Source organism: Patagioenas fasciata, chromosome 8, assembly GCF_037038585.1.
Source record: "Patagioenas fasciata isolate bPatFas1 chromosome 8, bPatFas1.hap1, whole genome shotgun sequence".
In the NCBI taxonomy this organism is placed as follows: domain Eukaryota; kingdom Metazoa; phylum Chordata; class Aves; order Columbiformes; family Columbidae; genus Patagioenas; species Patagioenas fasciata.
The window spans coordinates 36,868,823-36,884,845 of NC_092527.1; the positions used below are offsets into that span (position 1 = coordinate 36,868,823).

The 16,023-nt window shown below is 48.8% G+C and overlaps 2 protein-coding genes across 2 annotated transcripts in view; one reads left to right on the forward strand and one right to left on the reverse strand.

Moving 5' to 3' along the window:
• Positions 1-5,510: 5,510 nt before the first annotated feature.
• NANOS1 (nanos C2HC-type zinc finger 1) lies at positions 5,511-6,614 on the forward strand. Its single transcript, XM_065843733.2, has one exon. The coding sequence runs from the start codon at positions 5,581-5,583 to the stop codon at positions 6,358-6,360; it is 780 nt and encodes a 259-aa protein (XP_065699805.1). The 5' UTR covers positions 5,511-5,580; the 3' UTR covers positions 6,361-6,614.
• Positions 6,615-11,695: 5,081 nt separating this feature from the next.
• Positions 11,696-16,023, reverse strand: part of EIF3A (eukaryotic translation initiation factor 3 subunit A) — a 32,014-nt gene continuing 27,686 nt past the window's right edge. Inside the window, exons 20-22 of the mRNA XM_065842961.1 lie at positions 14,875-15,049; positions 14,270-14,436; positions 11,696-12,991 (exon numbers count right to left, since the gene is read on the reverse strand). Of these exons, the coding sequence (XP_065699033.1) occupies positions 12,750-12,991; positions 14,270-14,436; positions 14,875-15,049 (584 nt within the window). The 3' untranslated portion in view covers positions 11,696-12,749. The remainder of the gene's footprint in view (positions 12,992-14,269; positions 14,437-14,874; positions 15,050-16,023) is intronic.

The following is a 16,023-nucleotide window of genomic DNA, read 5'->3' on the forward strand; positions in this document are numbered from 1 at the left end:
CTTCACTGGGACCTACAAGCGCCTCCTCTGGTTTTGCACCCATGAAATGGAGACTAACATCATGCTGTCTCTTCACTGGGCAACAATGTACTCTTGGAAGCATCTTTATTTTCTCCTCTCAGCTCTTTCCAGTTGTCTACATGCAGAAAGGTGGAGCAGCAGTTCTGGTGCGCTGCTCTGCATTTTCCATGGCTGAATCAAATTAAAAGACAGCTAAAAATACATGACGCCCCCCAGCAGCTCTGTTTGCCTGGGTAAACATTTTCTGCAGGTGCCTGAGGACCGTCACGTAACTCCAAAACAGCTGAAGATGACGGATCCGGACAGTCGCTCCTGCCTCCTGCACGGTGTGTGGAAGTTGTGGTGTGCACCACGGAGATGTTTGATACAGAAACACCTGATGCATTTGGTTCTGCAGGAGCAGCCCACTGGGTTCAGGACGGGTCGGGAGAGGTGAGACCAGCACTGAGACCTTCGCCGTCAAACAGATTTCCACTGCCTTGAATCACAGAATCATAGAATCAATCAGTGGGAAGAGACCCTCAGGATCATCGAGTCCAACCATAACCTAACTGTAGCACTAAACCATGTCCCTAAGAACCTCCTCTAAACACCTTTTAAACCCCTCCAGAGATGGTGACTCCACCACTGCCCTGGGCAGCCTGTTCCAATGCCCAACAACCCTTTCCTGGAAGAATTTTTTCCTAATATCCAATCTAAACTCCCCTGGTGCAACTTGAGGCCATTTCCTCTTGTCCTATCACTTGTTACTTGGGAGAAGAGACCAGCACCCTTCATGCTCCAACCGCCTTTCAGGTACTTGTAGACAGTGAGAAGGTCTCCCCTCAGCTCCTGTTCTCCAGGCTGAACCCCCCCGATCCCTCAGCTGCTCCTCATCACATTTGTGCTCCAGACCCCTCACCAGCTCCATTCCCTGCTCTGCACTCTCTCTAGGACCTCAATGTGTGGGGCCCAAAACTGACCCCAGGATTCAAGGTGCGGCCTCACCAGTGCCGATACAGTGGCACAATCACTTCTCTCGTCCTGCTGGCCAGGGATCAGCTGCTTCCACAGAACAGAGCCTGGGAAAGCGCTGAGCCCGTGTGCACATCTAACATCAGCAGACTCCAAGCTGAAGCTCTGACTTGTGTTTGTATCCTCTGCTGAAACCAAACTCGCCCCTGTTAGTCCCACCAGCTGCTTCCAATCTCCTGAACAGAAGGCTCGCTCTGTGCTATAAACTCCAGCTTTCCAAACACAAACATCATCTGTTAAGCCAAAAGCTTAAGATTGGATCCCCGAACACCAGGCTGGGAGTCTGACCAGCACAGGGCGTATCTTTCCTGCATCAGCAGACACCTAATGTATTTTTAGTGCTGTCAGAAACAAACCACTCCTTGATATTCCAGAGAGGGAAAAAAAATCATCTAAAAGTGGCGGTGAAGCTCATATTTTAAAAGACCCTTTCGAGAACTCGCCAGCCTCCTGGGGGAGCTTGTCAACATCTCCCACGTTAAATGAAAGTCACTTTAACATCCACGGGGGTTTAGAAGAGAAGCTGGAACATATCAAAGCTGCCGGGATGGCAAGCTTCACTACGTGCACAATGCATCAACACTCACAGACACTAAATCAGCCTCGAGGGAGGTAACAGCCCCCTGGAGTAAGCTCTTCTTCCTAATATATCTTTCAAATGAACTGCTAATCTCCTCTCTAAACTTGACAGCTGTCCTGTATGCACTCAAACCCCCCGTGCTTAAATCCTTCTATCCTTCTTGTTCAATGACTTGTTAGATCATTTTTCCTTTAACGTGAAGACAGAAATGTTTCCTCCAATCCATACAAAGACCCCACTGACCTGTTGTTGGCATACATGAGGGCGGCACCACATTGCTTTGGCCCCACGGGTTTTGGAGGCTTCCTGGGGAGGCAGTGATGTCCAGGGCAAGCAGGGGACACTGGCGTCCACTCCACAGCTACGTATTTATATATATGTATATATATTGTCAGTAGCAACCCTGGGCTCAGTAAACTCCTGCAGGTGCTCCTATACCACCACCCCAAGCAGATTACTCACTCCCAGCAGATCCGATGGCTTCCTGTGTTCAGATGGGCTTAAATCCGTGACATGGCTTTTGGCCGCTCTGAGGGACAGCAGAAAGCTTTCCCCTTCGCTGGGCAGAGTTTGGCCCGTGGTGCCGAATTCACGGTGCCAACAGTTATTTGTCACGTCTGCTCCGGTCGATGGTTTTCCAGGGCTGCTGTGCAGCCTTGCCACAAAAACCCACACAAGACACCACCGAGACAGCTGTGGTCTCACACTGTCCAAGTCCTCACAACAGTTGCCAAAAGGGTAGTTTGGGATAGAGTCAGAAATAGTCCCAACCTCCAGCTGAGGACAAAGCAGTAGTTTTTCCTGCAGTTCTCAACATTTCAAGTGAAAAACATTTTCAAAGAACACCAAAACGCCAGTGCTGCACCCAACCTAGAGGCAGCTACTTCTTCAACAGCTCTTCATGACCATATTTTTTGTTGACTGTTTGAAAATGTCTGAATAAAAAGTCTCCCTGGGACATGGATCTGTCCCAGTGTCGACAGCAGCATTCCCTGCCCTTGCACCAGCACTGTGACATGTCACCCAACGAGCGAGGTCGGTCGAAGTTGGATGATCCCCAGCAGCTCCGCAGAGACCTACAGCCCAAGTCGAACTGTCGAGTCTTTGCTCAACACCTGGACCATGAGGGGCCATTTGCAAAAGTCTGGACAGGGGAAACTTTTGCAACATACCCTGTACATTTGTATTGCTGGCGCACATGAGCTCTGTCAGAGCTGTTGGTCAAATAGAGGATGGCGTTCCTGCAGTGTTGGTGACAGACATCTATCTTTCACAGTATTTTTCTAGTGCGGATATTTGTTATGCTGGTCCATGTTCTTCATCACTCCCTGCATTAGCAGAGAGAAGAACGGGACCATTTTCCTCTCCGCCTGCGTGACTTAACTGCTGCAGCATGCAGTGATTGGAAATTATTTGCTCTCCAAGATTTCCTCTGAAAATGTCTAGAGAAGAAGATGAGAGACAACAGTTGCCCCAGGATGTGATGCTCGGCCACTGTGGCTGATCGCCCTGTGCTGTTTCACACATCTGTCACCTCTGCCATTCCCCACTGGCTCCAGTGCATCCTGCAAGTGCTCACCCCTGGTGAAAACGGGACCATCCACTTGTGTTCAGAGAGGCAACAGCCCCGTGCCTCACCGGACAAGCCCCAAAACAGTCCACTGAGGAGACAAAAGGCCTGTAAAGTACCTGTGTCTCAAGGAAGGGCTTTAGGCTGAGCCTGACGCTGCACAGCTGAGACATCCCTGCAGTCACCATGAGCAAACCCACATCCCACCACAAGCATGACTCTGGAGCACGATGCCTTTTGCAAATGTTTTCAGTATAGAAAGGAGCCCCGTTTTCCAACCAGAGCATTCACACTCTGAAATTCTGCTTCTAGTTGGTTCAGCTCCCCGCAGCCGTCTGCATGGGTCCTTCATACACCCATTTCCCAGCCACTTCACGTGCTGGAGAAGCATCTCAAGGCCTTGACGTGCAGGACACCAGCCCCTCGGGAGGTATTTCTGATGTCTGAGCTTAGGAAAGCTGCCAACTTCAGCTGCAAACAAACCACATTGTAAAGCTGCTTTACCTGCCAGGGGAGCGTCTGTCAGACCTACAAATCAAGGCCGTGCACAGGGGAGACAGATTTACTACTGACAAAACCCCACCCAGCTAGCTCAGCCCAGCAGCTCTTACCAGGGGCTGGAAATTAATAGGATTTTTAATTGCGGCTGCATTTTTAACTCCTCTTGCCCAAATAGAAAAGCATGCACGTGATGCTTCCCGGAGGAGAATCTGGCTTCTGGGGGAATTATTGGGGCAGGAAAAGGGACTTGCATCTCCACACCATGCATCCAGCAGCAGGGTGGCTGCTCTGCAAGCACCGGTCAGAGATCTGAGCCACTGAAATCTGGGCTCACCAGACTCGCTGGGCAGGTGCTGTGGGACACCCGCAGGACATCCTGCAGTGTGGGGTCCCTGGCACAGCACCCTCCATGTACACCCACCGCACACCATGTGCTCACAAATACAGTAGATCAGCCTCCTCCATTTTTAGGGCTGAATCTCCCAGACCAGTTCCACAACCCTGTGCAGCTTCAGTGACCCGTGTACCTCATCTGAGACCCAATCCAAAACTTTATTAGAATCATAGAAGAGTTTGGGTTGGAAGGGACCTTCCCAGCTCCCCCAGTGCCACCCCTGCCATGAGCAGGGACATCTTCACCAGCTCAGGTTGCTCAGAGCCCCGTCCAGCCTGGCCTGGGATATCTCCAGGAATGATTCATCCACCACCTCTCTGGCCAACCTGGGACAGTGTTGCACCACCTGCAGTGCAAAAATGATTCCTTCCTCCTGTCCAGCCTGAATCTCCCTCCTTTAGTTTAAAACCATCACCCCCTTGTCCTGTTGTAACAGGCCCTGCTAAAAAGTTTGTCAGATAATAATAAGTAAACCCACTTATTAAGAAGGGTCCAATGAAGAAATCACCTCTGCCCCACGCAATTTACTAGCGCCTATGGAAAGGCATCTGTTGTCCTTAATGATCACAGAATCCCAGAATGTCAGGGATTGGAAGGGACCTGGAAAGCTCATCCAGTCCAATCCCCCCATGGAGCAGGAACACCCAGCTGAGGTTCCACAGGAAGGTGTCCAGGCGGGTTTGAATGGCTGCAGAGAAGGAGACTCCACAACCTCCCTGGGCAGCCTGGGCCAGGCTGTCACCCTCATCGTGAAGAAGTTTCTTCTCAAATTTAAATGGAACCTCCTGTGTTCCAGTTTGCACCCATTGCCCCTTGTTGTATCACTGGTTGTCACCGAGAAGAGCCTGGCTCCATCCTCCTGACACTCACCCTTTACATATTTATAAACATTAAAGAGGTCACCCCTCAGTCTCCTCCAAGATAAAGAGCCCCAGCTCCTTTAGCCTTTCCTCATACGGGAGACACTCTTACCAGGTACCAATTGCATTCCGGTTGGGTAGCATATCACCAAACTCACTTTCTCCTTGCACAGCTCTGCTGCAGATGGAGACCCGTCCCGGCTCGGCACTTTGCCCGCTCTGAGCGGCACCGGCGGGCCTGGGCTGTGCCGGGTCCAACCCACACGGGTCCCGTTGGGCTTGGGCTGTGCCAGCTCAGGTGAACACGGGTCCCGCCGGTCCGGAGGCACCGGAGTCGCTCCGGGTTCGCTCCGCGATGGCTCCGGGACCCACCGCCCCGCGCCCACGTGCCGCCACACCTGCGCACCCCGCGCGCGCCCCCCTGCCGCGCCCCGCCCCTCAACCAATGAGCGAGAGGGGGCGCTGCCCAGCGGCCAATGGCAGCGCGGCCACCGCCTCGCCCCGCCCCTCCCGCCACCGCCCCCTATTTGAGCCACGTCGCGCGGCCGCGCGCTCGCAGAAGCGGCGGGAGCGGCCGCGCTCCGGCAGGTTCGGGCGCACAGCGCAGCCCCCGCCGCGCTCGGCGGAACGGGTGCTCCCCATGGAGGCTTTTCCCGGCGGCAAGCTGGAGCAGCACCGGCACCTCCCGCCCGTGGAGTGCCTGCCGGGCGCCCGCTACGGCGGCCGGAGCCACAGCGCCTGCGGGAACGTCTTCAACTCCTGGAACGACTACCTGGGGCTGGCCACGCTCATCACCAAGGCAGTGCGCCCCGGAAAGGGCTTCGGCGCCGAGCCCCCCTCGGTGGTGGTGGCGGCGGCCGTGCCACCGGCCGAGGAGGAGGAGGAGGAGGAAGAAGAGGAGGAGGAGGCGGCGGGGCCGTACTTTGACAGCGCGCTGGACTTGCACGACCTGGACCTGTGCGGGCATCACCACCATCACCACCACCACGGCGAGGGGCTTCTGGAGGAGCGCTTCGCCGACTTTAGTCCGTTCCCCGGGCGCGGCGGCCCCGCCGCTGTGGTGTTGGACTGCTCGGGGGAGCACCCGGGCCGGGAGGGCTCGGCCCACGCGTGGGGCGGGCTGGTGGTGGCAGGGCGGCTGCCGACCCACCCGCGGGCCGCGTCCCGGCTGCTCAAACCCGAGCTGCAGGTCTGCGTCTTCTGTCGGAACAACAAGGAGGCCGTGGCCCTCTACACCACCCACATCCTCAAGGGACCCGACGGCCGCGTCCTCTGCCCGGTGCTGCGGCGCTACACCTGCCCCCTTTGCGGTGCCAGCGGCGACAATGCCCACACCATCAAGTACTGTCCCCTCTCCAAAATGCAGGCGGCCAGACAGCTCAAACACACCCGGACCGCCCTGGGGAAGAAGGGCCGTTAAGCGCCAGGGGCGGCCTCGGCCCCCTCCCGTCTGGTTCCTTTGGGGTTTTTGTCTTTTAGAGCGGATGGCGGTTTTGTTCTTTCCCACATTAATATATTAAAGGCGCGGACACTGGCGAGCGGGAGCGCCGGGCCGGTGTTGGTGCCGCCGATGGTGCGCGGAGCCCAGCGCCGAGCCGCGGGAATTGCGCAGCTTAGATGCACTGTATTTGTTTATTGTAAGAAATATATATATATATGTGATTTTTACGGAAACGGATTTACGGCGAGATTTAACTGGGACGGGGGGGTTAAAGCAAGCACGGGGGGCGGGGGTCCCCGGGCGCTCGCAGCCGGGCAGCACCGTCCCCTGTCGCCCCCCGGACCCGGCTCTGTCTCCCCCCGAGCGGTGAGGCGGCGGCCGCAGCCTCTCGGTGCCGTCGGGGGGTCCGGCGGGGCTGTGGAGCCCGGGGCTGCACCGCGGGGGCCGGGCGGGAGAGCGATCGTTTCACCTGTTCCTAACAGGGTGTTTAATTAGGGTGCGACACGCCGCGTTTCGGGTTTCAAAGTAAACATCCGAGCAATTTCCTTCGCCGGTCTTAAAACCGGGAAGTAAATCGCGATCAAATCCGCACTCGCTGGGTAATTAAAACCTGTTCACTGAAGGCGCAGCATCCTTCCAGGCACAGAGAGCAGTGCCCACGGTCACCCTCGACCCATTCCACACTGAGCACGGGTGGTCTCGCAGGTCCCCGCGTCTGATCCGTGGCTTTAGGGAAGGTCTGAGAGGAGAAACTGTCAGAAGTACTTGCTTGAAAACATGTTTCTGCTGAAGGAAAGGCAGTGAGTATGGGAGAGAATAAGCTTTGGTGCAGCTTGTGTTTGTTCTGGAGAACGGGGAGGTGATGGGAACCTTTGGAGAGCAAAAAAGAAAGCTGTGACCATAGGAGAACGCTGGAACGGGGGGTTATGTGTTTTCAAGAGCTGAGAGAATGTGGCTTTAACTCATCGCAAAGTGGGGGGGATCTACCCATGTGGTTAACAAACACTACATAGACTATACAAAAAGTAAGATTAATGCTGGACACCTGCAGCCCCGGTGATGGCAGTTCCTTGATACAGAGTATTAGACAGAGCTATACTGCTTCTGGTCCTCGAGAGATCAGAAATGGCTTTTATTGTGACTTGGAGGCAGGACAAGGAGCAGCGGCAGGTCTGGAGTTGGTTTAAGGAGCCCTCTGGAGACAAAGGCAGGTGCCCAGGTTCTCGGTGCTGAGGGGGTCATACTGTAGATGGCTTCACCATCACTTGGGACGTGGAGGGGTCCTTGGGCTGCCAAAACCAGGGAGGTGGGGACAGCTTTGTGCAGGAGATGGGTCCTGACAGAAACAGGGAGGGGTGGTGTGCATTTGTGTGGAATCCTTTTGATAATCTGCTCAGGAGGGGTGGGAGAACAGGACAGTCGGGAGCCAAAATGTGCAGGGTGGGCTGGGGAGGAGGGCTCAGGGTTCGTTATTGATCGCTGCTGTTGTGTCAGGGCACAGGAGGGAGAAACTGTTTTTGTGTGGAAGTGTAAAGTCTTCATCAAATGACTACAAAGATGTTGTTAGGTGTATTCACCAAATGTCACGTGGCTTGAATTCAATAACACTTGGTGGTGGTGGCAGCTGCCCTCCTCCAGCTCAGTGTCAGTTGAATATCCTCAGTCTGTGGGGCACCTACAGCTGTTAGACGTGTTGGGTTTTGTGATACCTGCTCCACATAGGTTCAATCCGTATCCACCACACGTTAGAACCAAGCTCAAGTGTGATGCTATGGGAAGTTTTCTTCTGTGCTTTTGTTACCTCCTGGTGGGAAGTTTGAAGATCGGTACGCACATTTCAATGCAGTTGACTGTTACTGGACACAAAAGCAAGAAAGCTCTAAGAAAAACCTTTCTGGGGTGTTTTCTGAGGGGCGGTTCTGGCCATGCTGGATCTGAGGTGCTTCTCGCAGCGTGTGTGTTTGTGCCCAGCCCACTTGACAGGTCTGTACATTAAGCTGCTGTGCAGCAACAGCCCTACAGCAACGTCTGGAAATTCAGCAAGACCCCAGAAGATCCCCAGCCAGCACCTGTTCCTTCCCTCTGCCTGTTTGGAAGGAAAACTGTGGGACAAGGGTGTCTGCTGCTGCCTGTCGCTCCAGTTCTGCACTCGTACTTGCCGTGGAAAGGCAGAGAGCTGCCTGGCACAGCCACAATGCAAAATTAGGCATCTGGTGGAAGTCTTAACAGGTCATAAGAGGTAAGGTGGTGGAGTCACAGCTTCAAAAGAGCAGTTATGGAGGGGGGGACCCCCAAACTATTCCAGAGAGATGAGAAGAGGCAGAACCGAGAGCAAGGCTATTCTGTTACTCTACATGATCATTCAAAGCACAACTTGCCCTTTTGAAGTTTTGCATGTCACTCTCTTATGAAGAATTTAACATCTTAGGACTTTCAAGTAAATGGCTATTTCCCGTGCAGCAGCACACTCCTTGTGGACTGAGTAAGTAAGCAGAAACATGCTTGTTCTTCATCACTCTGAAAAGCTTATAGATAGCGCTTATAGTTTTGGTTCCTTAAGTAGTGGAAACTATTGACATTAGTAACTTAAATCCTGAGAACAGCAAAAGGGGAATCTGAAAGCAGCCCAGGTTAGAAGCTGTTTCGTGTTCCACAGCAGATGTGCAAGAAAAGGCTGGTACTATTTCATTTATTCTACAGGCATCTGCAAATCAAAAGATTGATGGCCACTGGTTTAAACCAAATATTTTCTCTTCAGAGAATCAACTTATTACAGTGAAATGTTCTTAAGCATGTAAGTGATGGGATGTTTTCTATAGTGCTATTTTGGCAAGAGGAATGAACACAGTGTTGAATGCCCTGTGATCATCCTCTGCTACTCTGAGTTGCTTCTAATTCAAAACCGTTTTCAGATGCACAGATAACTCGATCCAGCTGAAGTCAGGTAAGTCTGTACACATCTCCAGTGGAAGTCCTCTCTGGACAGTTTGCTCTGTCTCAGTGCTGACCAGAGTGGGACTAAACCATGATGCCTGTAAAATGTCTGTCCTTCCCATAGATGTGCCAGTTTGACCCACCCAACGTATATGTTAACATATACTGAAGACAGTCTGCTAACACACACACACAGGGAGGAAGATGATTACTTCTCAAATGCCCAGTCTGGGCAAAGGCGATGAGCGGTATGTGAAATCTTCAAATGTGGAAAAAGATGTAGCAAAGCCAGTAAATTGCTCTCCTGCTTAAGAGGGGAAGGACTAACAAAGCTTGAATTGCAGCAAGGGAGATTTTGATTAGCAAAAAAACAATGGAATCACTTGCAGAATATCCAACCTACCATAATTAAATGCATTAATAGTTCTTTTGAAGAGCAGGACCAGAGGAAGTATAGAGCATTTCAGTTCTAGCTGCTCCTGCTGTGGCCAGAAAGGAAGGACTGTGTGCTCCCGTTCCACCACTCGCACACCTGCTGCTCGCAGGTCTGCAGGAAACCCCACAGGATGGGGACTAGTGCCCAAATAACAGGTGCATTTTGAATCTTGCATTTCACTGAACTAATACCTTTACTTTGTAGGCTTTTACACAATTTAACAGCACCTTCTGAAGGAAAACTTATGTGTAGCAGCTCTGTCAATGATGGCAGCCCATGGGTATTATAAAACAAAGACACATTGCAGTGACAGCAAGACCAGGGCTGGTCCTGGAGTGGGAAAGAAACTGAACTGTTCATACCTGACCATCCTTGCGAGATTTGTTTTAACTGAGCAGCATTTGGATCTGTTTAACCAGCAGCAGCCTGAAGTCCTGCCTTCTAAATACAGCATGTGACAGTTTGGATTCCGAGGTTCACTGAACATTTTAGACGTTTAATTGGATATTAATCAATTAATCACAGCCAAAGCTTGGCAGAGAATTCATTTGACTTCAGTGTTTTACAGGTAACTGAACTTCGTGCTCATGTATAATTACGGCAGTAGATGGAGGTGTCAGCTGGCGGGTTTGGTCAGTAGTGCTTTTTTCACTGCTGTAGTCAGTATTCTGTCTAAAATGATGAAGCAGGAAAATAAAACCACTGCCATGTCTGTAAAGCTCCAATCTTGCCCATTTTTCTTGAGCTGCCCAGTCCTAAGAATTTTACAGGTGTTGGCAACATCATCACTGTCTCAAAGAACTGGAGTTAAGAACACAGATTTGGGAACAGAGATTACGCTGGTGCAATGATCACTAACATTTATCCTCGTGTAGAAATAGCTTTGTCTGGATAAAATAAAGAGAACAAGACTAGAGCCTGCAGGTGAGGGAAGAGATCATCCCCCTCTGCTCTGCACTCAGTGAACCTTCTCTTGAATACTGCGTGCAGTTCTGGGTCCCACCGTTCCCTGTACATGGACATTGCCAAACTGGAGCTAGTTCAGCAGAAGGGCAACAAGATGGGCAGGAGCTGGAGCACCTGCCTGGAGGAAAGGCTGAGGGAACAGGGCTCATTCCATCTGGAGAAGGGAAGGTGCTGGGGAGACCAACAGCACCCAGCCAAGTTCCTACTGGAAAAATAAGTCAGACTGATTTTAAGTCATGGCAGAGCACAGGCAGGAGGATGAGACACAAGGGGCAGAAGCTGAAAGGAGAGTTAAGCTTCCTCAGCTTGGGAGCAGGCAAGCGTTGGCACAGGTTGCTCGGAAAGGTTGTGCAGTCTCCATCCTTGGAGGTTTTCAAGAACCATGGTGGAGAAATGTGGTTCCAGGTAAGACAGCCTGACTTCATAGCAGGAAGCTGGACGGGTGAGCTCCAGGGCTCTGATTTCACAGGAAAGATCCTGTGATCCTACAACAGACTTACGGACAGCAAGAGGCAGCCAACAGGAGCAGCACACACTACCCCAAATACTGATACCTGCTGTGCTCTGGTTCCATCCTTGATAGGACTGTGTAAGGCACAAAGAAAGGTTTCTGTTCATTTAAAAAACCACTACTGTTCTCAAGGAATTCTGTGACTTAACAAGCAATGAAGTGCCAGGCTCCAAAGGCACGAAGATCCAGCCCTCAAAGCACGACTACGACAGCAAGTTTTCCCTGAGAAGTGAACAGGACCTGGAAAGCTCAGAAGAGGCCAGGAAAAGGACAAGAGAAGTATTACAACTTTTGTTCGCACACATTAAAATTAAACCAGGTTTCTCAGGAAGAAACCAGCCCTGGTGTTCTCACATCCTCCTTCAGCTGGAACAGAAGCAGGTACCCACACAGGAATTCATTATGCATCTGCTCTGTATTAACGTACATTCCAGGAATTTACTAAAAAGTCAAGATGCTGAAGCAGCTAATTCCATAAGTTGTTTATTTATCATTGAGGAAACACACAGCAGCAAGTTCTGTGTTGGCTTCAGTAGGACCAGATAGTCAATCGTTGTTACCGCACCCAAAAATTGAAGTCAACGCAGCCATTACTACAAATCACTTTGGTGGGTTTTTTTTGAAAAGGGAAAGAATTGACCCTGAAGACAAAGAACTGGAGGAAAATTCAACCATTTCTCCAAAGCCACACATTTTAAATATGACAATATTTATAAACCCTTGAAAGGCATGAATTATCCAATAATGGAAAAAGCAGTTGTGCTATTGGCAACAGAAAATCCATAGGCAGATGCTTACCAGAACACTGAAACTGTAAGAGCTTGAAGGTTTGTGGTTGTACGCTGCAGCAGTAGATGTTACTGAGCAATGACTGCAGAACGGCCTCAAAGGCGTCATGTATCCAAGTAAATCTACAGAAAAGATCCCAGTGTAGCTAATGCTCATAATGTTTATTGTATTTAATTCAAATTCAAACAACTTAGTGAATTTAGATGGTGATAAAATGTCTCTTGGAAACCGCCTGCCCTCAAAGATACCTATGTAAAAGAGGGCTTTTGTACTTTTTCTATTTTTCTGGCTAATTATGGAAACTGATGTCGCTCTGCTTTTTCAGTAATTCCACTGTGTGAACAGAGGGGTTTCCAAATGCACGTTCTGTGACAATAACACCCCATTCCAAATTAAGAAAGACTAAAAGTAAAAAGGTCAGCCTGTTTTGGTGCGAGATCGAAGCATTACTCAAGACAGTTGTTGGGCTTGCTTCTTTTTTCTTTAACAACAAATGGCCCATGAAATAAGCATCATTTGAAATTTCAAAAACTGGCATTCAATTTCCAACCTTCTGCTGTGAGTTTTGTGCATGATCAATCTATATGAGTAAGTAATTCAAGCTCATGCTTTCATGTTACCTCAAAACATTTGTTAAAGAATTCCAATTCAGAATGTTTATAAGCACAAATACAATCCGTGGATTCGATCAAATCAAAGCTAAAACATTGGTTAAACTCTGTGATTTTTCACTTAACGTCGTACAGTGGTCCACCCTTCTTCATCTGTCTCGTTTTTAGTGCGACGAAGGGGCTCCCGCTCCTTTTCAGTTTTCCAGGAACCCTTCTCCTTCTCCCCATCTCTTTCTCGATCTTTTGCTGCTGGCGGGGGAGCAGACGCTGGAGGAGCAGCAGGAGCAGGAGCTGATCGCCGAACTGTTTCACGTTCTTCTCCACGTTCTTCTCTCCTATCGTCAGCACGCCGCCAGGAGCTCGCTACAAATACAGAAAGACAATAAAACAATGTTTGTCATGCTCCACCAGCAGCCTGTCCAGCACTAACAGCCTGATTTACTGATTCTCGGTCTTGCCAAGAGGTAATATGATGATGACAGCCAAATGTACAGTTTAATTTTATAGTGAAGTAATGGACAGGAACTGCTCAAGCCTCTTTTAAGATTCAGGAGTTGCATCTTTAAAGCATAATAACTGTAATAAGAATGTTCTGTTGATAGACACGGGTTTATGATGTAAAAAACATTCTTGTATTATCGAAATTAAAAGCACAGAAGTGTCTTCTTAGAAAAGACTGAACCCTGAAAATAGAGAAATCCTAGCTTAAGAGCAGTTGTGGAAAATGTTCCTGTGCTCGGTATCTCAGAAGACAGCAAATTACTGCTCAGCCTACTGAAATCAGAGGCAGAAGCAGCACCAGAATACGGACTCCACGGGTAACAGCATTCACAGTGCTCCACTACATGAAGAATTGTTCATTTCCACCAAAAGGGTGTTAAGAATTCAACCCAGGTACGTGAGAACAAAGCTGTGTCAAATACCAAACCAGACAAATACCAAAAGTTCTTCATATATGAAAAAAAACCACCAGTAAATGTCCTCATTGAGAACCCTCAGCCTTCCCACCAGCTGAAGGGCTGATGTGCCTGTTGAGTCCAAGCTCCCGCCTCCGGTAGCACCCAAACCCGCACCAGAGACCCAGTAACTTCTGAACAGCACAAGTGGACGACGGTCTATCTCAGGCTATGCATATTTGCTGTTACCATAGTATTAGAACACAGCAAAAGATGAATAAACATACATAATTAAAACAGGTTAATGTATGTGGTCAATGTATGTAATTAAAATAGTTTGTTCATGAAAATCCATACCATTAATGGTACGAAACCCACAAGGCCTGGTGTGAAAATATTTCCCTTGCATTTTATTAAAGAACTAAGCTAGAAATTACCTTCTGGGATGTCTACCTTGCTTACAAGAATTTCATTCATCCTTAACATAATGCTCCAACAAAAACTGCATACTTCAAATGTTATCCTTCTACTGCAGATGCAAAATGCTGCTGGTAAAAAAGAGTAAAACTAAAAAAAGATTCAAGGAAAAATTCTCAGTTGCACTAAAGCTTCTTTCTATTGTTTTCCTTACACCTAAGGAATATTAGTGGCTGAAAATATGACTTATTCCTGTTTTACCAGATGCTGTCAGAGTACCCTGCAGGCCCTAAAGTGGATGTTTTTAGGAACACTACAACAAACGTACGCTCTTCCCGGTCAGATCTGAGCGGTGGTCTTCTGAGGGGTGGCTCTCTGTCATCAGCGCGTCGATCTCTCATGTCACGGCCACCTCTGTCCCACTCTTCACGACGACTTAAATCTCTCCAGCTAGAAGTTTCCTCAGCTGGGCCTCTTCTCCAACCAGCATCATCCCTGTAGCCATTCAAAACAAAAACTAAACGTTAAGACTTTACCTTTGCTATGGGAAGAAGCAGTAATAAGTCACACTATGGATATTTTCAGGCCCAGTGGGTCTCAATTTAACATACTGACAGACTTCCAAAAATGGTTTCTGTTCTTCTGGAGCCTAATATGAAGTTCTCTTGATAACAGGTAAAAACAAGAATAAAAAAAATAAAAGCAGTTGAAGTATTTTGGGATTGCTCTGTAAACTGTTAACATCTTAAAAGTAACAAACCAAAAAGACCCCAAAATGCCACCATCCATTTACTGCCTTAAAATGTTCAATTTAATCCAAATCAACCACTGTTTCTTTCACTGGCAATGTCACGTTATTTCTTTAATCACAGGGTGCCTTTTTTTTGGCTTGTAACATAAATATTCTAAAGTATTTAAACAGAGAAGTCAAACCTGGGACGCCTGAAACGATCATCTCGATCGAAATCTCTCTCTCTGTCAAATTCACGCTCTTTCTCGTTTTCATCCCGATCTCTGTCTCGATCCCACTCCCGGTCCCCAGGAGCTCTGGACTCGCGGGGAGGTCCCCAGCTGTCCTCACGGGCCTTTTCTCGCTCTCTCCATCCCCCTGTGAGCAAGAAACATGGTCAAAGCAATTTGTGACTGACCTCAAATCTCTCTGTAGACAAAGAATCCTTTACTTCCCTCACAGAAACTGGTTCTACAAGTTTCAATCTCTGAGGATCCAACACAAGATGCTTGTAAGAAGCACGCATGTCTGAGCGGGAGGCGTAGGCAAAACACTGCAGAAACTGCTTCATGTAAAGAGCAATATATACCTCATATATGGGGACTGCCTGTAACAGTTTAGCAGAGCCAATTATACCCTGCAGTTTTCAGTCAGAAACCACAAACTCCTCAAAGTCTCGTGCAAAACAAGTGCTGGAAGAACTAAAGGGGCAGCTCAGACAGCAGATTACTTTGTGAAAATCTACACATGGGGATTTTAGACAAGCAAATTTTCATGCATGTACTGCTTTTTAAATCGCTGCTTTAAAAATGGCTGGGTTTTTATGGTGCATCCTGCAATATCATTCAGTTATTTATGAATAGGAGTTCTTTATCATGCAGCCTAATATAAAAAAATGAAAGCTTATGAAGTTCAAGTATCAAGATGTATGATAACTCTGCTACAGCCTTGGATTACAGAATTAGTGCCTACTTTATAAAGTTGATGTGCCACATAAATCTGAATAAAAAGAACCAGGAAAACAAAGTCATATCTAACATTTAAATGTCATCAACAGTTCTGAAAAGAACAGAACAGTTGTAGTAGTCACCATCAACAATACTTAAAATTAGAAACAAGCTATAAAAGAATAAGATGATTCGTATTGTAAGGGACCTCAGGTCATCTAGTCCAAGCTCCTGCTCAAAGCAGGATATTCAAGAAGGCAGACACAAAAGCAAAGACAGAACGGTAAGAACAGGAATATCTTTGTGCACATCAAATCAGCCCCACTTGAATGACATATCAAAATCCTCCTTGGGAGGAGGTTAATTTCAGCCCTACAGAGGGGGCAGGGAAAGAGACCAAGGTGT